The following is a 23,186-nucleotide window of genomic DNA, read 5'->3' as shown; positions in this document are numbered from 1 at the left end:
TAGAGACTCTCTTTCCCTTGATATAAGTGTACACACAATCTAGCATTTTGTATGAAATTTAGCAAACCTAAGGGAAGTAATACCTTACTCTCCTATACCCAAATTTTATCAGGACAACCCAAAACACTCACAAGTCTTAAATGTAGTACTCCCCATAACAACTGTGAGGGAGGGAAATAGTTCCATTTTACAGATAGAAAACAGACAACAAGACTACATGACTTAGGGTTAACAGATAACAGAGAAAGTCTGTGGCCGAACAGGAAACAAACCCACGTTTCCCCAAGTCCTAGGCTAGTGGTCTATTCACTGACATACTAGGCTACCTTCCTAGGGCATTCTCTCTCCCTGGCAGAGTAACTCCCTAAGGGTGCATCTCCACAGTAGGGCTTAACTCAAAATAAGCTATGCAAATTGAGCTACATCAATTGTGTAGCTTATTTCAAAATTGGGAGCGTCTATACAGCACTTATTTTGAAGTAAAGTACTCTTCCTTTGACTTTCCTTACTCCTCGTATAATGAGGGTTACAGGAGGCAGAGTGAGAAGTCCTCCAGCTTGACAGTATTTCAACATTATTTCAAAATAATGTTGCTGTTTAGACATACTTTAAGTGTCAGTTTTCATCCACAATGGAATTCTTAAATGGCATCAGGGCAAGTTAATGAAAGCTTCTTCAATACAGCAGATGTAACCATGTTCATCGCTTTTGGGCTACTTCTACCATGCAACACTATTTTGGGATACCAGAATATCCCATAATAGCTACCCCACACCTTCACAGCAAGCCCCTTATTTTGGGCTCGCTATTCCGACATCCCTGTAAACCTCATTCTACAAGGAGTAAGGGGTATTTCAAAATTTGGCGCTGTGCAGACAGCACCAAATGACAAAATAAGCTATTTCAAAATAGCACTGAAATAAGATACGCAATTTGCATAGCTCAAATTGCGTATCTTATTTCAAGTTACAGTGCAATGCAGATGCACCTTTTGTGTCAGAACAAAATCCATTTATATAGGAGCTGGCTTGGAGATATGCTGCATCATAAAAGCAGAAAAGTATAAGTGTCAACGGTAGGCAGTTTGGACAAGAAAGTACTTTTTATGGAATGGAGTTGCAAAATGACCACCAAATTATGGGCTCATTAAAATCTGTAATAGGAATATATTTAAAATATGAAGACTACATCCGGTCACGTCAAAATGGAATTTCAGCTAGGCTTTTATGTGAATATAGAGGCAAAATTAATCAGATTATTGTTACTATTTGGAGGGATTTTTGAATAAGTTATTCACAACAGAAAATGTATCTTTATATAATGAGAGGATCTTCTACCAGTGACATTTTGCTTTTCACATTTATGGATTGTAACAGGGTAGCATGCTCCTTTAAGGGCAAGGAGCCAAGCAGTCCTGTTCAGCTGATCACTCAACTAAGAAGGGGATAGGTGTTTTCTACAAAAGGCTGAAAAGGGCTCAGTTGAATATGGACCACAAGAAGTCTGATTCCTATGATTATCCTGGAGACAGAGAAGCAAAATGAAAGGCTTCTGACCAGCATCCTGCACTGATTGTTACTTTCTAAGTTATATCTGAACTAATGAAACAGTGTCCTGGAAGATAGGCTTGTAAGTCATGGGAGTGGCAGCAAGGCCTTCTTGAGCAGACTGGGAGAACAGCAGGGAGATACTGGCACAGCAACTGAAGGGAAACTGAGGCAGCAACCAGCATGAAGCTAGACTAGAAAGGTGGCACTATAATTATTTTTCCTTGATTGGCACCAATCTTCTGCAATCTTTCTACCACTATTGTGACCTTTCTTATTGTTATATTTCCTTCAAGAAGGAAGATGTTACAAGCTTAAGCATCAATCATGAGTTGTACTGCCATATCTAACAATGCTGGGAAGATGACAGTCCATTGCCCTAGCATTAAAGTAGCATCTCAATAGATGTATTTGGATTTTTCATGTCTAGTTTTAAAGGCCTTAGTTACCTGGGGGTATTCCCGGTGCACCTGGCACAGGAGGCATTCCTGGTTGTGCCATTGGGGGCATATATCCCTGCTGTGGCTGTACTGGTTGTGGCTGAAATGAGGTTGAAGCTGTAGATTCATCATCATCATATTCATCAGAATCATCTTGCTGTTTTTTCTTCTGGCTCTCTGCTATAGAAATGTAAGTAACACTATCAGATTATGAGTAATACTAACATACACAATTTAGGAGAATAAAATTTAATCTACTGCCTAGCTGTTCTAGTTTGAAACTAACTTTCAAATGACTCTACTAGTAACTTGCAACTATGTATTTTAGGAAGGAAGAAAATTTTTTTATACAAACTACACAAGGGAAAAAGGCTTGTGTGTATGAGTTGGTAAAAGGGGGCAAAAAAACACATTAGAATCTTTTTTAAGAATTGCCACCAAGGTCTGCATGCCATAGCTTAATCTACGTAGTAGGACTGCAAGGAATAGGATAAAACACCACAGATGTTCACAAAGCCATTCTCAGCACCCACTAAGTTCAAACTTCTATACTAGTCTCACTCCTTTTCTTCTATCCACCCTTAAGTCACAGTTTTTGCAAGGTAATAGAATAATCCTTTTCCAGACAGGTATTTGCCAAAGCAGTTACCGTTGGCTAGGAGAAAATATCACTATAGGTTGAGCCTCCCTGCTGTTACCCTCAGGACCTGGCTGGTCCCAAATCAGGGAATTTGCTGGACCAAGGGAGGTCAAAGCTGGTCAGCTGGGACTCCACTTCCTTCTAAGGATGTTAAGCAGCAGGTAATTAATACAATTTGTATTGAGTACTCGATAAGAGGTCCTGCTGCGGCTCTGCAGTTTAAATATACAGTAAAACTCCATTGGTCCGGCATCCAATGCTCCGGCAAACCTGATGGTCCGGCACCATCAGGAACCCAGAAGTACTCTGGCTGCTGGACAATTGGAGCTGCTCTGTGCCCGGCTTCCCCGATTCAGCTGCTGCTGAAACTGACCAGCAGCTGAATTGGGGAAGCTGGGGTCAGAGTAGCTGGAGTGCTGCCGGGTTGGTCCCGAAGCGCTGTCTCTCGGGGCTGCGGCAGCATCCCAGCTGCTCTTGGGGACGCCTGGGAAAGAACAGCTGGAGTGCTGCCAGGTTGGTCCCGCAGTGCCGAGGAGCGGCGCTGTGGGACCAACCTGGCAGCATCCCAGCTGCTCTGTCCTGGGCGTCCCCAAGAGCAGCTGGGGTGCTGCCAGGTTGGTCTCGCAGAGCCGAAGGGCGGCACTACTGGACCAACCCGGCAGCACCCCAACTGCTCTGCCCCAGGCGTCCTGGATTCAGCCGCTGCTGAAACTGACCAGCAGCGGCTGAATCGGGGACACCTAGGGCAGAGCTGGACTCTGGAAGAGGGGGCTATGACGGGTCTGGGGTGGCATCCAGCCCCACCCCAGACCCTTCATAGCCCCCCCTTCCGATAGTACAGCATATCTGATAATCCGGCACCCCGAGTCCTAAAGGTACCGGATTATCGGAAGTTTACTGTAGTAGGAGCCTGGTTGTGCAGACAGCCTGTCTCCTACTACATTTAAACTGCAGAGCCGCAGCAAGTGTGGGTCTGGGACACAGTGCGAACTGGGACTCAGCAGGCTTATTGGATAGTCAACTACTTGCTTACATCCCTACTTCCCTCTACCTGCCCAGGACTCAATTTCTGTTCCTGGGGTACTAGGGCTCTGCTCCCCCAGCATACTATTGGCTCCACTCTCCCTGGTCTGCCAATACTCCTGTCCACAGCCCTTTGCTTTCTCCTTTGAGTGCTCCAGCCCCAGAGCACCCATGGGGTCAGCAATGACGTCCGACCAGTGGTGTTGCCAGACTAGGGAAGTTCAACCTAGACTCACCTAAATGGCCAGCAAAACCTACCAAAGCAGGTTACATAACGTACCAACTGCTCTCTCTGCACCAAAAAAATCTGATGATATTCCTTACTTGCATTACCAGAAGATCAAGGGACTCTACCACTCAGAATTTGATTAGTAATGTAAAACCCAGGTCACTGAGGATTCACCTTCAAACAAGTCCTGCTGCTGAACTATTTTCGAAGTAGTAGCTTTAATCCTATATTTAAGCTAACTACTTGTACAGAGCACAAAGCCCAACTATTGCAGTTTTATGGTTTAAATGAGAGCTTCATAATACACTGCACTTCAGGATTAAAATAGGCCCAACATAATATTTAGTCTCATTACTACAGAAATGCAATTTATACATTAAATGTTACTATTCACACCTACATCATTCACAGTAAACAGAGACAAAGCCACACACCTCTTTATATGCAATAATCCAGTTAACGTATTATGATACAATACAAGTAAACAGATATCAAGTTTACCCTGAGTTTTTTGTTCAAGTAACCTTCTCCTTTCATCCATGTCTTTTTCTGGAATGCCCTCCATGCCATATATTTCCAGTTCAATGTCTGTTCTTCCAGGAATAGCATTTGGAACAGCATCTATTGTTTCTTTATGCACCTAAACCAAAACAAATTGATTTGTTTACTGAACACACCTAAGAGTTTTGTGACTGATACCACAACTTCTACAGGCAGTGTCAATTTTTCACCTCAGCATGAGGAAGCAAGCTGTAGCTCATAAAAGCTTATGCCCTAATACCCTAATACATTTGTTAAGACTTTCAAGTACCATCAGACTCCTTGTTTTTGCTGAAAAACCCAACACAGCTAGCTACCCTTCTGAAACACACTATTCTAAGATTACTCACTTTGTCAGCTTCACTCATAGCCATAAGAAATACACAGATGTTTAGTTCAACAACTATTTTCTTTTTGTGTTGGTCTGTTCAGGGAAATGTTTTAAGCAATTTGTTCCACTACATATATAATTCACTGAACACTTTTTTACTCTGTGTCATATTGCACAATAAACTCTTTTGTGACACATGGGTCTGATCACACTTTTGCCAGGAAATGTCTTTTAAACTAAGGGATGCTGCTAAAGACACACACGTGCTATTGTCCTTTATTCACAGTTGAGATAAGAACTACACACTTTATCCCTTTTTAAAATACTACTTTTAACTGTTTATGTAATTATGTCCTCATCAGTAAAAATTGTAGGCCTATATTAAAAGATAGGTTGACATACCTACATCTGTTAGGCATGTGGAAAATCACATCCCTAACTTATGCCAACTCAAAGTAGACACAGCTACTTTGATGGAAGAATGTCTATTGACAACTACCATCATGTGCAGAACTGGCATTCCTATACTGAAGGAAACACCCTTTAGCCAGCACAGGCTATGTCTATACTATGGAGTCATGCCAGCCTTACTATGGCAATGTAGCTATACTGGTATAGTCTGTGCAGTAAAACATACCCAAGAATAGCTTCTAAGAAGCATACTTTACCCTGGTTATTATAAACCACATAGATATAAAAACCATCATAGGAACTTGCTTTCTGAATGTAAAGCTAACTAGTGCCTCTTCCCCAACCCTAAATGTGAATGAAAGGCCAAGATAAACCATCTAATAATGTATATGTTAATGTGTACATTTGTGACAGCATTACTGACATCGGTGAACTTATGAAAAAGGGTCTATGTTCTTGTATTAGAAATAGAGAAGACACACATCAGTGTTTCCTAAACAAGGCAACTGTAGCAGTTTTGAGATTCTAGAAGCAATAGTTTTTTTTTTTAAAATTCAGTAGCCCTCTGAATAATATGAACACGAAGCATAAGTATAAGTAACAAAAGACATACCTGCATACAATGTATAGCTAAACCAGGTCCTGTATACAGTTTCTTATGACATATATGACATTTAAAGTGCTTTGCTTTTTGATGCTGTATAAGGATTTTCTCATCATCAAAATCCCTGTTGCAATACCTATTCAAGATTATTAAGGACATTCTGAAGCTTTCAGATCTTTGTATGAAGCATCTTAAAGAAATGACAAAAGGGAAAAAAAACTAGGGGAATAGATCAACTGTAATTCAATTCAGTCAACAGATCACTTTAAAATAGTGGCCAGGAACCGATTTATAATGTAGCAAATTCAAACGATCTTTAATACTGCCTTTGGTGCAGCAGTCAAACCTTAGGCGATTGAGGGAAAATTCTCAGCACCACTCTATTCAGCTAGACTTGCACCAAGTCTCACAACCCTGTTGGTCCCAGGATAGTAAAACAGGGGTGGCCAAATTTACTGATCCTATGACTCTGATTCTGCTCTCCAACTTCTGAAGATTGTTGTAACACCTGCGGAGGGCTTCAGCCTTGCAGGAGGTGCCTACTGAAGTTTGGGCCTTTAGAGCTCTGGGAAATTAAGAGCCTCCTCCTTTACTGGGAGGAAAACCTCACTGTATCACTCTGCTGTAAGGAGGCCCCAAGTTTTCACCCCTACCTCCAAAGCTGATAGGCAGAAACTGGGGGAGGGGGAAGGAAGGGATTTCACAATCACTTTTTACATGTAAAAAAGCCACATCTGGCTCACCAGCTGCAGTTTGGCCACTCTTGTATTAGGCACACAAGATGGGTGAGGTCTTCCTAAGTTTCTCTAAGGGAATGTGACCGCCTCTACCCCCAGGGCTATTTCCTTTTCTCCTCTACACAAATACGCACTGCCCCAGCCAACCTCCCCTTGCTGCTGACTCCCCACGGTCTCCTCCACGGAGCCCACTACTCCAGGGCAGCGAGAAGTTATGGGGACCTAGGGGCTGGAACCGCAGGAAACAAGCACCCCACGGCCGAAATTCCAACCATGGCGGCCGGCAGCCAGGCGGAGAAGGCCGCGTCCCGGAGAGGGGGGGGGAGAAAGAAAGGGCGAAAAGCCCGAGCACGCTTGCCGGTGAACGATTGGGGGGAAGAGGGGGGGGGGAAGGGGAAAGAGAGCGCGGGCTGCCGCCGGGGAAGGACTGGGGGTCGGGGGAGGGGAGCCCGGGTCGCCTGCCGGTGAGGGATTGGGAGAGGGGAAGGAGAGCGCGGGCCGCCCGCCTGTGAAGGATTTGGGGGGGGGAGGGGCGCGGGAGGGGACGGAGAGCGCGGGCCGCCTGCCGGTAAAGGATGGGGGAGGGGCCGCCTGCCGGTGAAGGATTGTGGGGGGGCGGGAGGGGACGGAGAGCGCGGGCCGCCTGCCGGTAAAGGATGGGGGGGGCGCGGGAGGGGACGGAGAGTGCAGGCCGCCCGCCGGTGAGGGATTGGGGGGGGCGCGGGAGGGGACGGAGAGTGCAGGCCGCCCGCCGGTGAGGGATTGGGGGGGGGCGCGGGAGGGGACGGAGAGCGCAGGCCGCCCGCCGGTGAGGGATTGGGGGACGGGCATGAAAAAGTGAAGGGAGGGGGGAGAAAGAGAACGAACCCGACGCATCCCGTCCACGAACGGAGGAGAGGGGGGTTGAGAGTGGAGACTAGGCCACGTTACGGGGCAGTGAGGAGACGACGGCGGTGGGGGGGGGGGGGTAACAGACCAGGCCGCGCGCTCCCTTTCACCACCCCCGGTCCCGGCCGAGAAGCCATCCCGATCTGCGGCAAAGGATATCAGCACCAGGGCTTCAGCTGCTTCTTCTTCTTCCGCCCCATCGCGGCGGCGCTACCGAGCTAGAGAAAGGCGAGAAGCAGGCAGCAGCCGCAGGCCTTCCAGCGGCCTCTCGCAGGAACACAAAATGGCCGCCGCACTCCCTCCTGCCGCCGCCTCCAAGCCCTTGGCTTCCCAGCATGCTCCGCGACGGGGCTGCCACGTGACGTCGGCCTGGTTCCAGTCCCTCCGCCGCGGAGTGTGCTAACGTACGAGCGTGACTGCCAGCGGCAGCCATTTTGTTTCAGTCCTGCGGGGGGGAGGGTTAGAACCTTGCGCACTAACCCCCCCTAGTGGCCAGAGCCACAGGGATTCGGGGCCTACCAGCCAAGAGATTTAAGGTGCCCACAGGCTTGTTGGACAGGATGGCTGTGCCATTGTGATGTGGTGCTTGTGCCACTAGGCTTGTGTCTCCCCATCCCAACCTGCTGAGGCAGAACTGCCCTCCAAAGCCTCACCACAGCCCCATTGGCACAGCAATCACCATGTCAGCCTGCCACATCCAGAACAGTCCTTTCCCCTGAAAGCATCAGCATGGCCTTAGGGGTGTTCCAACATGTCACATCAAGTCATTAACAAAAGGAAAACGTGATCCCATCCTATCCAACATCAGCACAGTTGCCAGCTTTGGTTGGAGATATATTCCTGGCAGTTTCATCACAAGGCATAATCTTTAATTAAAGATTAATTAATTCCAGGAGACCTGAGGAAATCCGGGAGGGTTGGCAATCCGTGCATAGCATCCTCACAACTGATGCACTGTGTGATAGCACCGAGAGGAACAATATTTTGCATTCCCTCAAAATTTCAACACAATGCTATGGTATCACTGCGCAGATGCACTGTGTGATGAAGCTAAGGCAAAACAGCAGGCATTTCATCCCCTGAAAACAAGTCCTAAGTGGCAACAGTCCCAGTATGGATACCAAGGAATGAACTATAGGGATTGAACCATCATTGTCATCAAGAGGTGGCCACACCATGCTGGCCTTTGAGGCATATCAGCAGGGCTGTTTGGAGAAGTTTGCATCACTATTGGTCAATACCATAATTGTGTGGCTAAGTACAGGTCTTTACTCTTCAAGATGTCATGTCTGTAGACATAATTTGACACTGAAATTCTTGTGTGAAATGGTACTTGGCAAGACATGTTTCTTTATTTGCAAAATGTGAATTTACTTATAAAAGTATAGAAGAGATTTGAAATTTGTAAATTTGAGATTTGAAAAGTATAGAAGAGATATAAAAGAGGACTTGTAGCTTCTGTAAAAATTAGGGTTTTCCCCACAAATGGTAAACTGATGGGAGGGGGGGGGATTCAAACAGCTTCAGAATTAATTTCAGTATCTATAATGTAAGCACATTCAGTAAAATTCTTCTTCCTAAGAGAGCGAGGAAGATTTCAAAACATCCTAAATGAACGATTCTCCCTCCAAACTGAAGGAGGACATACCTGGAAGGGGGAGAAATGCTCAGAGCTGCCACCTTGGGACTCTTTGGGAGAGATTTTAAGCGTAGCGCTGAAACGAAATATCTCGTGGGAATACTGTACACAAAGCACCACCTTCCATCCCAGTAGAGGGGGAGGCTGGGAAGCCGGCTCAAGCCTGCCCTGTCCTTCCAGGAACTGGGAGCGGTTCCAGGCTTAGGCGCGGCGCTGAGTGAAAGCCAGGCCAGGCAATGAGTGCAGCCGGAACCGGAGTGTGTGTGGAGTGCGCGGAGCAGGAAGAGGAGCGCCGTGTAACGGCAGGGGAGGGCGGATTTCGTTGCGGCGCACGAAAGATGCTGCCGTCTCTGCAGGACTCTGTGGATGGGGATGAAAGGGAGCTGGAGAGCAGCGAGGAAGGGGCCGGCCCGGCGGAGGAGCGGCACAGTGATAGCTACTACTGCCTGTACAGCTACCAGTGCTGCAGGTGAGGGGCTGGATGGAGTCCCGCTCCATAGTACCCAGCCGTCTGCTCTTCCCCCGCTTCCTCCTTAGCCTGCTGGCCCTCGGCTCCCCGCGTCCCTGGGCCGCCCCGCAGACTGCGATCTGCAGGTGCCATCTCCGACCCCGCACGCTGCTGGCAGCCGATGCAGCTGGAAGGAGGGAGCGAGGCTGTGGCTTGCTGGCTTTAATTCCCGGGTTGAGGTCGGGTGAAGGGCTACAATCCGGACCGGGGGTGGGGATAATAGGTGTCTATCTAAGAAAAGCCACAAATGGCAGGACAGACCCTCAGCGGAGGGAGAAGGGAGGGTTGCTCAGACATGTTAAGGTTTGGAGCAGCGATGAGCAAGCTAGGCTAGTGAGTGGACCGCATGAGCAGGGCCGGCTCGAGCCATTCCTGCGCCCCGGGCAGCCGGTGCGCACCGCATGCGTGGCTCTGCCCCCGGGCGCACGACACATGCGTGGCCCCGCCCCCACGGCGCGCTGCGCACCTTACACCTGCAATCAGGCACGTGGCGCCCGATTGCAGCTCTAAGGGGCGCTGGGAGGCCCCTGATTGCAGCTGTAAGGGGTACCAGGCATGCGGGGCCCCTGACAGCTGCTATCAGGTGCCCCCCATAGGTTGGCGCCCTGGGCAGCTGCCCAACTAGGCCCCCCCCTTAATCCGGCCCTGTGCATGAGTGGCTCTCCTTCACCTCAGTGGACCGCAAGATTGTCGTAACCAAGATGGTCTCCTGGAATAGGGCAGTTTTGCTAATGGCGCTTGTGTGCCTACAATCTGTGGAGTGTGCTGATGGAACCATAGCAGTGCTTTGTTTGGGAGCGTGTAACACCAACAGAAACTTTCCAGGGAGGGTTGGGGCCGTGGCATGACAGCCTCGGTGGTCAGGGAGGAGTGGGGCTGCAGCACAGAGACCTCTGCACTCCGCCAACTGTGGTGGACCTGGGCCACAGCACGGTAGCCCTGGTATTCTGGCTGCACGGGAGGGCTGGAACCGCTGTGCGATAGCCCTGGCCCTCTGGGTGGCTAGGAAGATCTGCCTTGGGTGTTATTCCTCCTGCAATGAGGTTTAACAGGTAGTTCGAAATAGGGCTTTATTTCGAACGCCCGTTTCACTGCCGCGTGTAGACGCGGGCAGTTATTCTGGGCTTGTCCATTTCAAAAAATGGCGCCCAGCCGGGAACATGCAAATAAAGCGCGAGATATTTAGATTCCAGGCTTGATTTGCAATTTTGAATGCCTACATTTGCAGCCCTATTTCGAATTAGGCTGCAAGTGTAGACATACCCTAAGAGAGGGAATGACAATTAATTCCTTTCTCTCCTAACCACCCTGTTTGTCCTTCACTCCATAGTTAACTACAAAGGCTACTTCTACTCTGCACCATCCCCACAATGCTTCTTACCCCTTTGCCCTGTTCAATGGTAATATAATTATATTTAATATATGTAATGTCAGTCATAAAAACACCTTGCTTTTCAGTTCATCAGAACAGGCTGCTGGCAGTGATGATGGAAGTCCCAGCAGTGCAACATCAGAAACTCCCTCTGCTGAAGATTTTAGGTAAAATGCCGAAGAACCACTTAAGTACTGTGGTTCCCCATTCAGTTTCTACTTCGTACCCTTTGAAAGCTTGGTATTTGGGTAGATACAAAAAGGAATACAGCATTAGAGAACAGATTCCACATCAAAATACAAATCCCCCTAAAACCAATACTGGCATATTTTTCTGGTGGCTTTTTTTTCTTTTAAACGCCAAGATGATAATGGACCCACACAACAAATTGACTTTCTGATCTGAGTGAGTGGAAGCTTAGAATAATAGACCGGTACAAATTGTACTCCTTGGAAATTCATACTTTTTTCTTTTATACTACTATTAATCTTCTAACGTATCTACATAATTGTAGTCTGAGTATAGATAATTAATGACTCATTGGTGCAAGACTAGGTTATCCCCTCAAATCTCTACACCAAGGACTTATTTGTAGAGAGTGGAATAGCTTCTGTAGGAGAGATTGAGAGACCTTCACCTCAGACTATGTCATAGCCCAATGATTAGATCACTTCCTTGAGAGACATAGGAGACCCCTCTTCAAATCCTTTCCCTCCCCTCCATCAGAGGGGGGATTGAACCTGTGTTTCTCATGTCCCAGCTGAGTGCTTAAATCACAGATAAAAGTTATCAGGTGAGCAGTAACAATCGCCTTTTCCTCCAGCCATTTTATGAGGAGTTAGATACCAATCAACCTATGCCAGTCTCAGAAGAACGCATTAGGAGAGAAGTTGTAGGTTATGAGTCACTAGAAAAGAGAGGTGTCTATCCCCTTCCTCTCTGCAGCCTGCTTTTAATCACTTATTTGCCTGAGAGGGTCAGAGCTTAGGATATACCTGTTTGGCTTCCCCAATGGTTAGCTTAGGTAGCTCTTCACACAGTTTGCTGGCTTTTGTGAATTACATTCTAAGCCCTGGTCTACCCTAGGGAGTTATTTTGAAATAACAAGCAGAGCATTTACACTACCATGCTCATTATTTCAAAATAAGGGTCTGGTTATTTTGAAATAATAACTCTTGCTTTTCTTGGGGAGTAAGCTTAGTTCAAAATAGTTATTTTGGGAATTATTTTTTCAAAATAAGTTAGTTAGAAATAATTTCCTAGTGTATACTAAGGATGTTAAGAGGCGGGTAATTGACTAATCATGTAGTCGATACAAATAAATCATGTACAATTTGTATGAACAACATGATTAGTCAATAAAGGAATGTGCTCTGGTCCAGCTTGGCTCTGCTCCTACTACATTTAAACTGCAGAGGTGCAGTGGAGGTAGACCCCCAGACCGGCATGAGCTGGGACAGAGCCGAGACCACTGCAGCTCTTAGTACATTTAAAATGCAGAGCCACAGTGGTCCCAGACCAGGACAAACTGGGACTGAGCTGGGTCCAGCAGCCCCTGTCTGTGGCCAGCCCCGGCCGTCCACAAACAAGGGCTGCTGTCAGGGCAGCCTCTACCGATGGCCAGCCCAGGCCACCACAGGCAGAGGCTGCTTCGTGGCAACCTCCCCTACCTCCCTACCCACGTCCCACTGCCTCTGATAGAGGCAGCACTGCGGAGGTGGGGGCAGGAGACACCATAGGGATGGTGTTGGGGGGGAATCGGCGTTTAAGCCAGTTCCCCGCAGCACCGGCTCCTCTTTCCCGCCTCTTGCTGCCTCTGATACAAAAGGTGGGGGGAGGAAGCGAGTAATCAGGTTAGGCTGATCAGGTTGTTGACTGCTCACTTACATCCCTAGTGTAGACCTGCCCTAAGATGCCTCTCTCTCCCTATTCTTTGACTAGGGAGCCTCGGCTAACTTTCTAAATTGCAGTATAGTCAGGTGATTGTGCAGGCACCCAAAGTTTAGACACTGTGCTGCTTGTTGGCACAATGCTCAAGTCCCTTTGTGAATCTGAGCCTAAGTGACCTGCTTAAGGCTACTGAGAGAATCTGTGTCAATTGATATTAGAACTGAAGAATCCCAACCTACTGAACAAAGCACTGAATACATTTTTGACTTACCACAGGTCATATAATGCATTAGGGACAATGCCAAGGACAGATTCCAGGAGTCTTGACTGACCCTCTGCTAGAACCATAAGGAAGCACTCCTCCCTACATGACATTTGATAGATGGAATTAAAACAGTTTGCTCCTCTTCTCACTACAAATTTTCTCTTGTTTTCATAGCCTCTCCCTGGTGGCTACTAACTTACCAGCTGAAGCAGAGACAGAATTGCGCAGTTTTATTGCTAAGCGTCTTGTTAAAGGAGCACTTTTTGAGGGGATGGGCAATGTTGCATCTGTGGAGTTGAGGTGAGAGTAAAATGTACTGTTTTTAATTTGTGATAAACATGGGAAGTAATAAGAAATGCTGTCAGTCTCACTAAATTTACCATCTGCTGCTTCATACGAGTTTAATCCTGAGTGCAGCTAATCAGCCTGTCAGTGCATATGTAATGCTCCAAGTTTAGTTATGCGTTAGCAGCATTTCCCTTACATTTCCTTTAGGTGGCAGTGAAGAACTGCAAACATGTTAATTTGTTATAAATAGGTTTTGATCAGGTTACTTTGATCACACTTTCTGTGCAATTAACAAGAAGGAAATGATCCAGAAAGGTTGTACACGTGGTGCTTTGCGCAGGTTGTATTGGGAGTTAGCATATGGTACATATTGTAGTTGGCTCTCACTACAGTACACATAGCCTTTATTTCTAAAGTCAGTTTTTCTTTTGAATCCTTGTTGGAAAATACAAACAGTATTTTTTTTAAAAAGAGTTTATAAATCGGATAGTTAAAACTTGTATTTATTTCTGGGATGTCCCTCAGTCAAGGGATGACATATTACTTTTCTGAAAGCAAGAATATTCTTTTGGGATCAGGATGGATTTATATTGATCAACGTGAAAGAAAACCAAGATTCAAAATTCTAATTGTAATCATTATCTGATTACACACTAATGTATATAGAATGTAGGACAGGGAATCTTGACCCAACTGAAGTCAATGGCAAAACTTCCTTTGACTTCAATAGAGTCAAGATTTTGCCCACAGAGTGTGGCAGGTTAAATTCTAATGTGAGATACAAAATGAGATTAATTTAGAACAATCATTACATTATTTGACACATCTATTTTTCTGTCTCTAGCATACCAGAATGTCGAGTTGCTTGTTATTACTGTCTTCTTCAACAAGAAAACACAACAGTGGAATCAAACATCAGCCCTCCAGAGTACATAACTTGTTTCTTAGGCGGCTCAGAGAAAGGACTTGAGCTATATCCTTTCCTTAATCTTTCTGCATTTGGGTGTAGGGAAAAAGCATACGAAAATAACAAGTAGCGTGTTTACCCCAATTAACTCTGAAACCTGTTCCATCTCTGCTGCAAGTTACTTGACTTCATTAATTATTAGTTTACTTGTACACATCTACCAGATGTGAAACTGAGAATGCGATTACCTACTACATACTAAATTGGCAATATGCAAGTCTTAATTTATGTATCTTATTTCCTTAAGAGGATACTTTCAGACTTGAGTTGGATGTATATGTTCAAGGCCTGAAGGCTAGCCTTGATTCAGAGGTAAGATCTAATTCTATGGCTGAATTTTTTTAAACTGTTAAGATGAAATTTTACAAATTGTTAATCTGATTTTATGGGGCTGATTTGTTATAAGTTTGACAATGATCTGCACAGTAGATACTTGGGTTCTTGTCAAATCAGGTTACAGAATTAGAGCGTGTATAGAGTTCAGTATCTTGTCTGGACATTTGGATTGTGCAGCAAGGTCATTCACACTGAGGACAGAACCCTTGTTCTTCCGGGGTACTTTGTGGTTACTGGTGTGTCCCAGAATTTTGGAAAACACATTCAGTTCCCCAAAGTCAGAAAGGTAACCGGTAGGTCGTGAATCCACGCCAAAGGTTGTAAACACTTGTGCTAATTTTCTCTAGCTAATCGTACAGGATATAGGCTTATAAATTCCTTGCATTACAGCCAAATATAATGAAATAACCCACTGAAATATCAAACAAAATGGTATAAACCAATAAAGAAAAAACAGATTAGACAGTATAGCAATCTGGCAAGCTAGTCCCATGGGCTACAGAATTAGGATTGATTACTCTGACAAAAGGCTACACAGAGCATAGACATAGTACACAGAAAGTTAGGACATGAAATCCAACATAAATGGGGAAATGAGCAACTGTCTATACAGTGAAACAATTTATACAAGGTGCTGCCCACTGGATAAATTTTAAACAAAGGGAAAATCAGACTTTCTTTTCCAAGCACGGTAATCGTAAAAGTTCCTTGTGAAACAAATAGGTAAATTCAGGCAGAAGTGTGAATAAATTGACTAAATCCCTTCAGGATGCTGTAATAGCATATAGAGAGGTTTGCACGATGCAGCCAGTCTCTTAAATTTTCTAAGCAGTGGCAGGTTGTTTTGTTTTTTGTTATGTAAATAAGCTTGGAGGAGAAAGATAACAAAAGTTCAGGGAATGAAACGCAGGTTCTGATTCCCTTTCCTGTGTCCTATCTATTGGACTACACTGCTTGCTTGGTACATGTCAGAATACATTACAAATATAACATGTCATCTTCTTGCAGAATAGAAAGCTTTTCAGAGCTAGTGTTTCATGTCAGTAAGACTTAAGATGCCAAGCTAATGATTTTAGGCAATTGTAGTTCAAAATTAGAAAGGACTTGACATCCAAATTGCATAGTTTGAATGCTTATTTTCATGCCAGATTCAAAGCTTGAATGCTTCAATTTGCTACAGAAAAGTAACCTGGAGACTTGTATTAAACCATACCTAAAAAATTGGTTTGAGGATTCTGTGTGCCCTATCCAGAGAGTTGTACAGCTCTTCCAGCAGAAACTCACCTTTTTGTTACATGCTGTAAGTATACATCAAACTAAAACATCTTCTAGTCAGCTCAGAGATCCTATTATGTTATTCATGTAACTTGTATTTGCTTTTCCATTCACCTTGAACTGAATGAGAAAAACCTCCCCTTTTAGTCAATACAAAGTAACTTTTCTCAGCTATATTGCTAAGCCAGTACTAGTTATTTCATTCACCGGTCAGGAATGAACTAACATTTTAAAATTAATAATTTTATAGCGGACTTATTTTATAATTGCATACTTAGTATTGTTCATCTTGTAATTAAAATGAGATAGGCAATAAAATTCCATTGGGCTCAGACCAGGACAGCTCAGTATCTATGAAATTCATCGTAGAAAGCTCTGAGAATAAAAATACTGGTAGACAACGAACATGAGAAAGATGTGGGCAGAGTGGTTAACAGAAGAACAAACGAGTATGCTTTTCAGAATGTATAAATAGTTATAATGAATATAGTCTGGAACAGTTATCTAGTTTCTGATACTTACTAAACTACTAGGAAAAGAACTTTACTAGTAAAGAGTAACAAGTGATCCTGATTATAAAAATAATGTATATAGTATCAGAAGTGAAATATATACAGCCAGCAGCATTCAAACTGTTTTTGTTTTTTTTAAGGCTTTGAGTTACACTCCTGTTGAAGTTAAAAATTCAGATGAAAGAACAAAGAAAGATATTAACAGGTAAAGAATATTACATCTACACAGAGATAGTTGAGCCTATAAATAGCTTGACTTATTTTGTATGATCCCTTTTCCTGGTTTTGCTATTTGGGTGGAAAGTGGCAGTTCACAGTAGTTTTGTGTGTCAGGTTTCTGAGCGCTGCCAGTCTCCAAGGTCTCATTCAAGAAGGTACAGTGACCTCTTTGTGTATAGCCATGACTGAAGAGCAGCAAAAATCGGTGGTAATAGACTGCAGTGGACCAAACCCTCAGTTCCATAATGCAGGTGAGATTATGGATGGGTATACTGCCATCAACTTATCCAACTCATCTTTACAGAAGGCTCAACACCTTATAGGATCATACACAGAACATTTTGGTGCCTAGCTATCTTGAGGACACCTTTCTTCCCATTTGATATCACATATACAATCTACAGAGACACTTAATATCTGGTTTCAAAGTGAGGGGTCCTAGAATCTGGAATTTGCTCAGCTTTGTGATCTACCAAAACTCAGATCAGATCAAGCCGTAAAGCTCACTTTTTCCATCAGGCTTTTGATGAGTGGGGTGTTGGAGGATGTGGATAGTCAGATAATTATAACTATTTTGGGCAAATTCTATTGAATTGAACTGTTAGCTGTAGATTTTAATCTTGTTTGTAGATTTAAAAGCACCTGGAGCTTTGGGAGAGATGTTCCAAAGAAACTGAAAACAAAATCTATTTTCTTGGAATACTAGACGAAATAGCAAGAAAGAGGAATTAGTCACATTTTCTTTTGTTTTCTCATACACATCCTGTCCTGTCCATCTTTTGAATTTTTATGCTTTTGCATATTTATGCCATAGGACAGATGTTACTGGTGTCATTATTATGTGAGTGAGATTATAGTCACATAGACCTGGGTTATGCATTGCTTACACACGCACACACACACTTTTTCCTTACCTACTTTCTTCATTCTTGTACATATGACAGGAAGCAACAAATTCTGTGAGGATTGGATGCAAGCTTTTCTTAACAGTGCTGAAGGTGGAAATCCATTTCTCTTCCAGCAAATACTGGAGAACTTTAAATTGAAGGTAACTTTGTACACTCATCTGCTTTCAGGAGATCGAAGGGTTACTGAGTATGTAAATAGTCACTTATGCATTGATATAATGATAAATGTGAAAGTTTGCTTAGGTCCTGCTGTATCTGGAGCAGGCAACAACAGAATACCCTCTCACGGAAACAAAGACAGATTTAGAAACCAGTCTATTTTTAATTGAAACAACCAAACTTTAAAATGACAGTAGCAACTCTCATCCATAGTTGTAGCTAACTGATTAGTCTACTAGTATATGTAATACAATTCTTAATGCAGACTCCTCCACTTCTCCAAATTCATGTATTGGCATACCTTTTCTACAAATAAAAGGATGAGGAATATTTTCTGTTACTGTGTTTATAGGCCATACAAGACACTAACAACCTGAAGAGATTTATTCGTCAGGCAGAAATGAACCATTATGCCTTGTTTAAGTGTTACATGTTTCTAAAGAACTGTGGCAGTGGAGAAGTCCTTCTGAAGATCGTTAAAGTGGAGCATGCTGAAATGCCAGAAGCCAAAAATGTAATAATTGTCCTTGAGGAATTCATGAGAGAAACAGCAATAGCGTAAGATCTTAATTTTTGTACTCATTTTCTGCTATTATATAAATAATTAATTCCTTCTTTGTAGATCAGAATTCATTATTGCAGAAACTTAAATTATATTCGAGTGCATTCAGTCATTTCAAACTTATTTCACATCTGGGTCTTTTTATAGTTCCTCTTTTTAGAAAAAGCAGCATGAGATTTGCTTCAGTTTTTGAATATAGCATTTTATGCCAATTCAGCCATTCATTTTTCAACACTTACTAGATTTTGCATCTGATTCCTCTTCCTTTTTTGGGGTACCACACCATTTTCTTTTTTACTGTCATAGGAAAAACTTCCACATGAATGGCAGTGACAGTTTAAGCATTTAAAAATGTTTAATGCATAAGATCAAGTAGAGAGGATCATGACTAAATGTTGAGATCAGATTTATTTAAACAAACAAAAAAGTCATATAAAGAACTACAAACATTTGGATAAATTGCATATAGTAAATGAATTAAACATATTCAGTTCAGAGAATTTTCTCAGGCAACAAGGTCTATGTTCTTGTCACTTGTTTTCACATCCTTAATTCTGGAAGTCTGTACTTCTCTGATCAGATTATCTCTTAGATTATGCTTGCTGAACTGATTTGTTTTAAACTGAACATAATCTTTAAAATAAGCTTTCCTGACTTGTATGGAAGGTTGATGTGGTGTGTGCCTCAGAGTATGTATACACGTCGAACCAGTCAAGTTATGTGTAAAATGATAGGCCTGATTCTCCACTTCCTTACTCAGTCTGTTATCACTGATTTTACACAGGTGTATAAACACTATGTCAGCATGGTAGTGTTTTACATTCACATTCAGTGTATCTGACTTCCTAAGTTGCTAGAGAGACAAGATGGGTGAGGCAATATCTTTTATTGGATCATTTGTCCAAGTTAGGTCCAATAAAAGATATTACCGCCCCCAGCTTGTCTGTATAGTATTCTAGAACTACAGCACCATTGCACATATATATGCTGCAAAGCAGTGGAGAATCAGGCTAAAACTTTTATAAAGATGAATTTAACCTGGCCTTAAGTCTGTGTTGAATTAAGCTCAGGTCTATTTCATTTTGAAAGTCCATCGTTGTACTCCCGAAATGAAATTTCCCACACATCATGGGAAATACATTTTCTAGCCCGTAAGTAATTTATACAGCAGAATGTAAGATATACACCATTTCAGGTACAATAGGAACCACAACTAAGTTTATCTTTTATCAAGATTACACAGCGGAGGACTGCAGGAAGGAGGCCTCATGTAGGCAAAACTCTCATTTATTTCAATTAACTAGCTAGGGAATGCAGTCTGCATGTAGTGTGTTTTATCATAACTCGACACTTAATGAACTAGCCTATTATGAAGAGGTCTTTGTCACTAGCTGTATTTGTAATAATTTAATCAACCAGTTGTATAACTGCTGTTTGTTTTGTGAGCACTGTACATCAGAGTTAAAAGGTACATGCTTTCTTGCAATGTAATAATATCTAATAAAATAAATTAAAAATCTTGATGGTATAGTTTACCTTTAATTCCAAGTATTTTCAATGAATAAATGAATGTTTAGGCTCTAGAGCTTATATTATTCTCCTACCAATATCTGGAAGAGTAAGAGGTATAGCGGCATCATACCAGTGAGAGAAAGGATGTCCATTGGTAGAGAGGAAAATAAAAACAGCCAAAAAAACCCCAGCTTGTTACCGTGTCACATCTTAGGCTGCATGCATGATCACCGAAGATTAATAATAGTTTCCTTCAGCATGTTTTATTCATGAGTCAGTAAACCAATACTAGCAGCACTCAGTAACTTGTGTTGCTTTCTATAACTTCCATAAATTTTTAACTACTTTGGAAAACTGATCCTTTAGTGTTCAGACTGGTTCAGGGGCAAGGGACCTCTCCCTGGTAAGAGATATACGAGCATCACGAAGAATGGGTTGCTGCACAATGTCTTCATATCAAGCATTACTAAGGATAAAATAATGTCATGTTATTTTCAGCTTCAGCCCCAAGGTGATGGGGCCAGAGTTGACAGCAAGCTGGGGAGGGGGAAGCATTAGATCTCTGAGCCACTGTGGTGGGGAGGGCAAACAGAGCTCAAAGTTGCTGGCCCCACAGCTGTCAGGATCTGTAGGCAGTGGAGTCCCCAGAGCTCTGAGTCACTGCAGGCGGCAGCAGCCCCACATTTCTCAGCTGCGGAGGGCAGCGAATGCTGGAAAACAAACCCTCCCCCCAGGCTTGGGTTCTCATCCTCTTCCCCGCTCCAGCTTCAGTTACCCTCCCATCAATCTCACCATTATTTTTAATAAAAGTCACAGACAGGTTGCAGACTTCCATAAATTTTTGCATATTGCCAGTGACCTGTCCGTGACTTTTACTAAAAATAACAGTAACAAAATCTTAACCTTAAGAGCATTACAGTCTGCTAGGCAAGAACCTCTAATTGCCAGGGGATGCGCTGGTGGTGTGAGAAATGAGACTGCTCCTTACCCACTTTGGATAGAGTGGTTGGCTGATGGCCCCAAGCAGTAATGTGTTTTGCTTATGCTCAAGGGTGGCCTCAAAATACCCAGTATAGTAACGGGCAGGTCATTCTGAAGATTTATAATGTAGGTGTTACTGGAATACCAGAAATATCACAAGTATGTAACCCACAATACGTGATCAAAACCAATCTGCATTCTGGCTTCTGAGTTACCTTCAGGGCACCTTTAATTAATAGAATTGGCTGCATTAGGGATGTTAAATTTTAGAGTAATTAATTAATCGAATAATTTATGGGATTCCCGCCAGGGCTCTTGTACATTTCAAAAGCAGAATCACAGCAGAACTGGTACGAATGGAGACTGCTTCAGTCCCCGCTTGCGCTGTTTCCTGCTGTGCCTCTATCTGTCCTGCCCCCTGTGAAGATGGTGTTGGGGGAACTGGCTTTTAAGCTGGTTCCCCCCAGCACCAGCTCCTGCTCCCCCCTTTTCTGCATCTCTGATAGTGGCAGCAAGGCAGGGAGAAGCGACAAGTCACATCAGTAGTCGACTATTCAGTAAGCTTATGCTTATCAGATAGTTGACTAGTCGCTTACATCCCTAAGATGAATATTTGCTACCATCCTCATAGATTTGTACTGGCCTTGCAAAGTTATTAAGACAGTTTTCTAGCTTTAGTTACTCACCCAACCTTTATAGGGATGACTATATTGGAAAAAAAACTAAAACCTGCCTTTTCATAAAGACCTTAGATGAGTAGAATTGTACAAGACAGTTCTATATTCTTGGAATTCCTCATTCATTTCAAACAATGGATACTTACAAAGTGAAATAAGAGAGATTCTGTTGCTCGAGATGTTACATGCCAAGGTAATGTTCTCTTTAAATGCCTTTTGCTTCCTCTTGTGAAGTTCCAGAACACCTGGGCATCACTGGTTGAGCACTGTTTCATCCTCATTCCCTTCCTGATGCTTCTCACAGCTTTGTTTTAAATATCTACAGTATTTCTAGCAAAACATAAACTATGAAGATGTCAGACTCGTTACAGTGGAGACAGGTTACTTTAAGATACCTGAGCCAGGCAAACCTTTCTAGACCAGTCTGTGTGGTGATCACCGTTAGGCAATCCAATACTGGTGAGAATTACCTGGCATACCCTTCATTATGGAAAAAAAAATTACATGTCTCTAGATGTTGTCCTAGCATGCTCATAGTTACCTATATTCAATAGTACCAGCCACATATCATAGTTATAAAGCCCAACTTTTTAGACATTGCTTTTGATCTCTTCAATATGCATAGGCTTTTCTTCCCTGAGCAAATGCATACCTAAGTTTCCGTCTTTTTGGCTACGTGTACACTACAATAGCCATCCTGCATCTTCACTGCAAGCCCGTTCTTTCTAAATATAGCATGCTCACTATTTCTCCCCGCGGCTTTGCTCCGCGTCTCCCTGGTCTGCTGGGGGGGCCCCCCCAAGCAGACAAGGGAGACGCGGAGCGGCTTTTCTCGCCGCGGAGGACGCAGGCGGCAAGACCGCCCTCGTCCTTCACAGCGAGAAAAGCCTGGTCTGCTGGGGAGGAGGGGGCGCACTAGCTGCGCCCTCCCCCTCCCCCCCAGCAGACCAGGGAGACGCGGAGCAGCTTTTCTCGCCGCGGCTTTGCTCTGTGTCTCCCTGGTCTGCTTGGGGGGCCCCTAAGGTATTCCAATTTTTTTGGGGGGGGGGAAGAGGCTTTTCTGACAATTGGCCTGTCTATAAGAGGCCAAATATGGGATAAACTTCCTCTTTCGGAAGAGCCCTTATTCTTTATAAAATGAGAAATACAGGGCTTCCGAAAGAACGCGCCCACTTCTTCCGAAACTGATCCGAAAATGCGGACGCGTTCCCTGGACTCTGGAGTGTAGACGTAGCCACAAACAGCCAACCTGCATTATCTAAAACAAATACTACTCACCTACTTCTCAGCAGCATTGCTAGGCCTTATATGCTGTTTAAAGAGCCACGAGAATCTCTGATGAAAAATGCTCTAAGTGCAAATCACTAAAAATAACAGATGAATTTAACACTCATGCAGTAACTGTGAACTGTCACTCATTATTTTTTAGTTACAAGGGATCTCAAAATGCCTCAGAGAAGTGGCCAAGGTTCTATTTAATTTTTTAGTGATATAGTAGCCCAACTATTCATAATGTCAATATGCAAAGGATTTTCTTAAAATTGGAATTACACCCCCCCCCCCCTTTTTTTTTTTTTTGCTCCCTTACAACGTATAAAGACAGGCTTTTTGTTTTGTTTTTGTTTACTTTGTATCTAAGCAGTTTCAGGATATGTCTACACTACAGAGCTTTTTTTGAAAAATGGCCGTTTTTCCGAAAAAACTTCAATTACATCCACACTGCAGT

The 23,186-nt window shown here is 43.6% G+C and overlaps 3 protein-coding genes and 1 long non-coding RNA gene across 21 annotated transcripts in view; 2 read left to right on the top strand and 2 right to left on the bottom strand.

The window, feature by feature from the left end:
• The window catches only part of ZNF207 (zinc finger protein 207), a 34,295-nt gene extending 26,568 nt beyond the window's left edge, over positions 1-7,727 (bottom strand). For 10 of the 18 annotated variants that reach the window (XR_012896893.1, XR_012896895.1, XR_012896897.1 and 7 more), the window contains exons 1-4: positions 7,551-7,722; positions 5,775-5,902; positions 4,381-4,519; positions 1,997-2,167 (exon numbers count right to left, since the gene is read on the bottom strand). Coding sequence is in view for 11 of the 18 variants with exons in the window: in XM_075903874.1 (XP_075759989.1) it covers positions 1,997-2,167; positions 4,381-4,519; positions 5,775-5,902; positions 7,551-7,590 (478 nt within the window). In the remaining 7 variants the exon portion in view is untranslated. Of the gene's footprint in view, positions 1-1,996; positions 2,168-4,380; positions 4,520-5,774; positions 5,903-7,550 lie in introns of all 18 variants that reach the window. The other 8 variants (XM_075903879.1, XM_075903883.1, XM_075903878.1 and 5 more) reach the window with 6 other exon arrangements.
• LOC102457124 (sterile alpha motif domain-containing protein 9-like) overlaps positions 1-23,186 on the top strand; it is a 221,437-nt gene that overhangs the window by 69,135 nt on the left and 129,116 nt on the right. The gene's annotated exons all lie outside the window — the stretch shown is intronic.
• On the top strand, positions 9,152-19,813 carry C20H17orf75 (chromosome 20 C17orf75 homolog). The gene is made up of 10 exons (XM_075903887.1): positions 9,152-9,498; positions 10,996-11,076; positions 13,239-13,364; positions 14,197-14,325; positions 14,574-14,631; positions 15,836-15,955; positions 16,583-16,647; positions 16,776-16,912; positions 17,606-17,709; positions 18,081-19,813. Exons 1-10 carry the CDS (start codon positions 9,266-9,268, stop codon positions 18,288-18,290), a joined length of 1,263 nt encoding a protein of 420 aa, XP_075760002.1. The 5' UTR covers positions 9,152-9,265; the 3' UTR covers positions 18,291-19,813.
• On the bottom strand, positions 18,429-22,295 carry LOC142819124 (uncharacterized). The gene is made up of 2 exons (XR_012896901.1): positions 21,607-22,295; positions 18,429-20,268 (listed from the first exon to the last, which is right to left on the bottom strand). It is a non-coding gene; the product is annotated as an uncharacterized LOC142819124 (long non-coding RNA).

This window comes from Pelodiscus sinensis, chromosome 20 (assembly GCF_049634645.1).
Source record: "Pelodiscus sinensis isolate JC-2024 chromosome 20, ASM4963464v1, whole genome shotgun sequence".
NCBI lineage: Eukaryota > Metazoa > Chordata > Testudines > Trionychidae > Pelodiscus > Pelodiscus sinensis.
This window is presented reverse-complemented; position numbering and strand designations above follow the sequence as displayed.

Excerpts from the sequence above, each read along its gene's own strand:
- C20H17orf75 (XM_075903887.1), top strand. The coding sequence starts at position 9,266 with ATGAGTGCAGCCGGAACCGGAGTGTGTGTGGAGTGCGCGGAGCAGGAA. Across the intron at positions 14,326-14,573 it reads TCAGAGAAAGGACTTGAGCT|TTTCAGACTTGAGTTGGATG; the intron begins ATATCCTTTCCT and ends TTAAGAGGATAC. Across the intron at positions 16,913-17,605 it reads CCCTCAGTTCCATAATGCAG|GAAGCAACAAATTCTGTGAG; the intron begins GTGAGATTATGG and ends TACATATGACAG.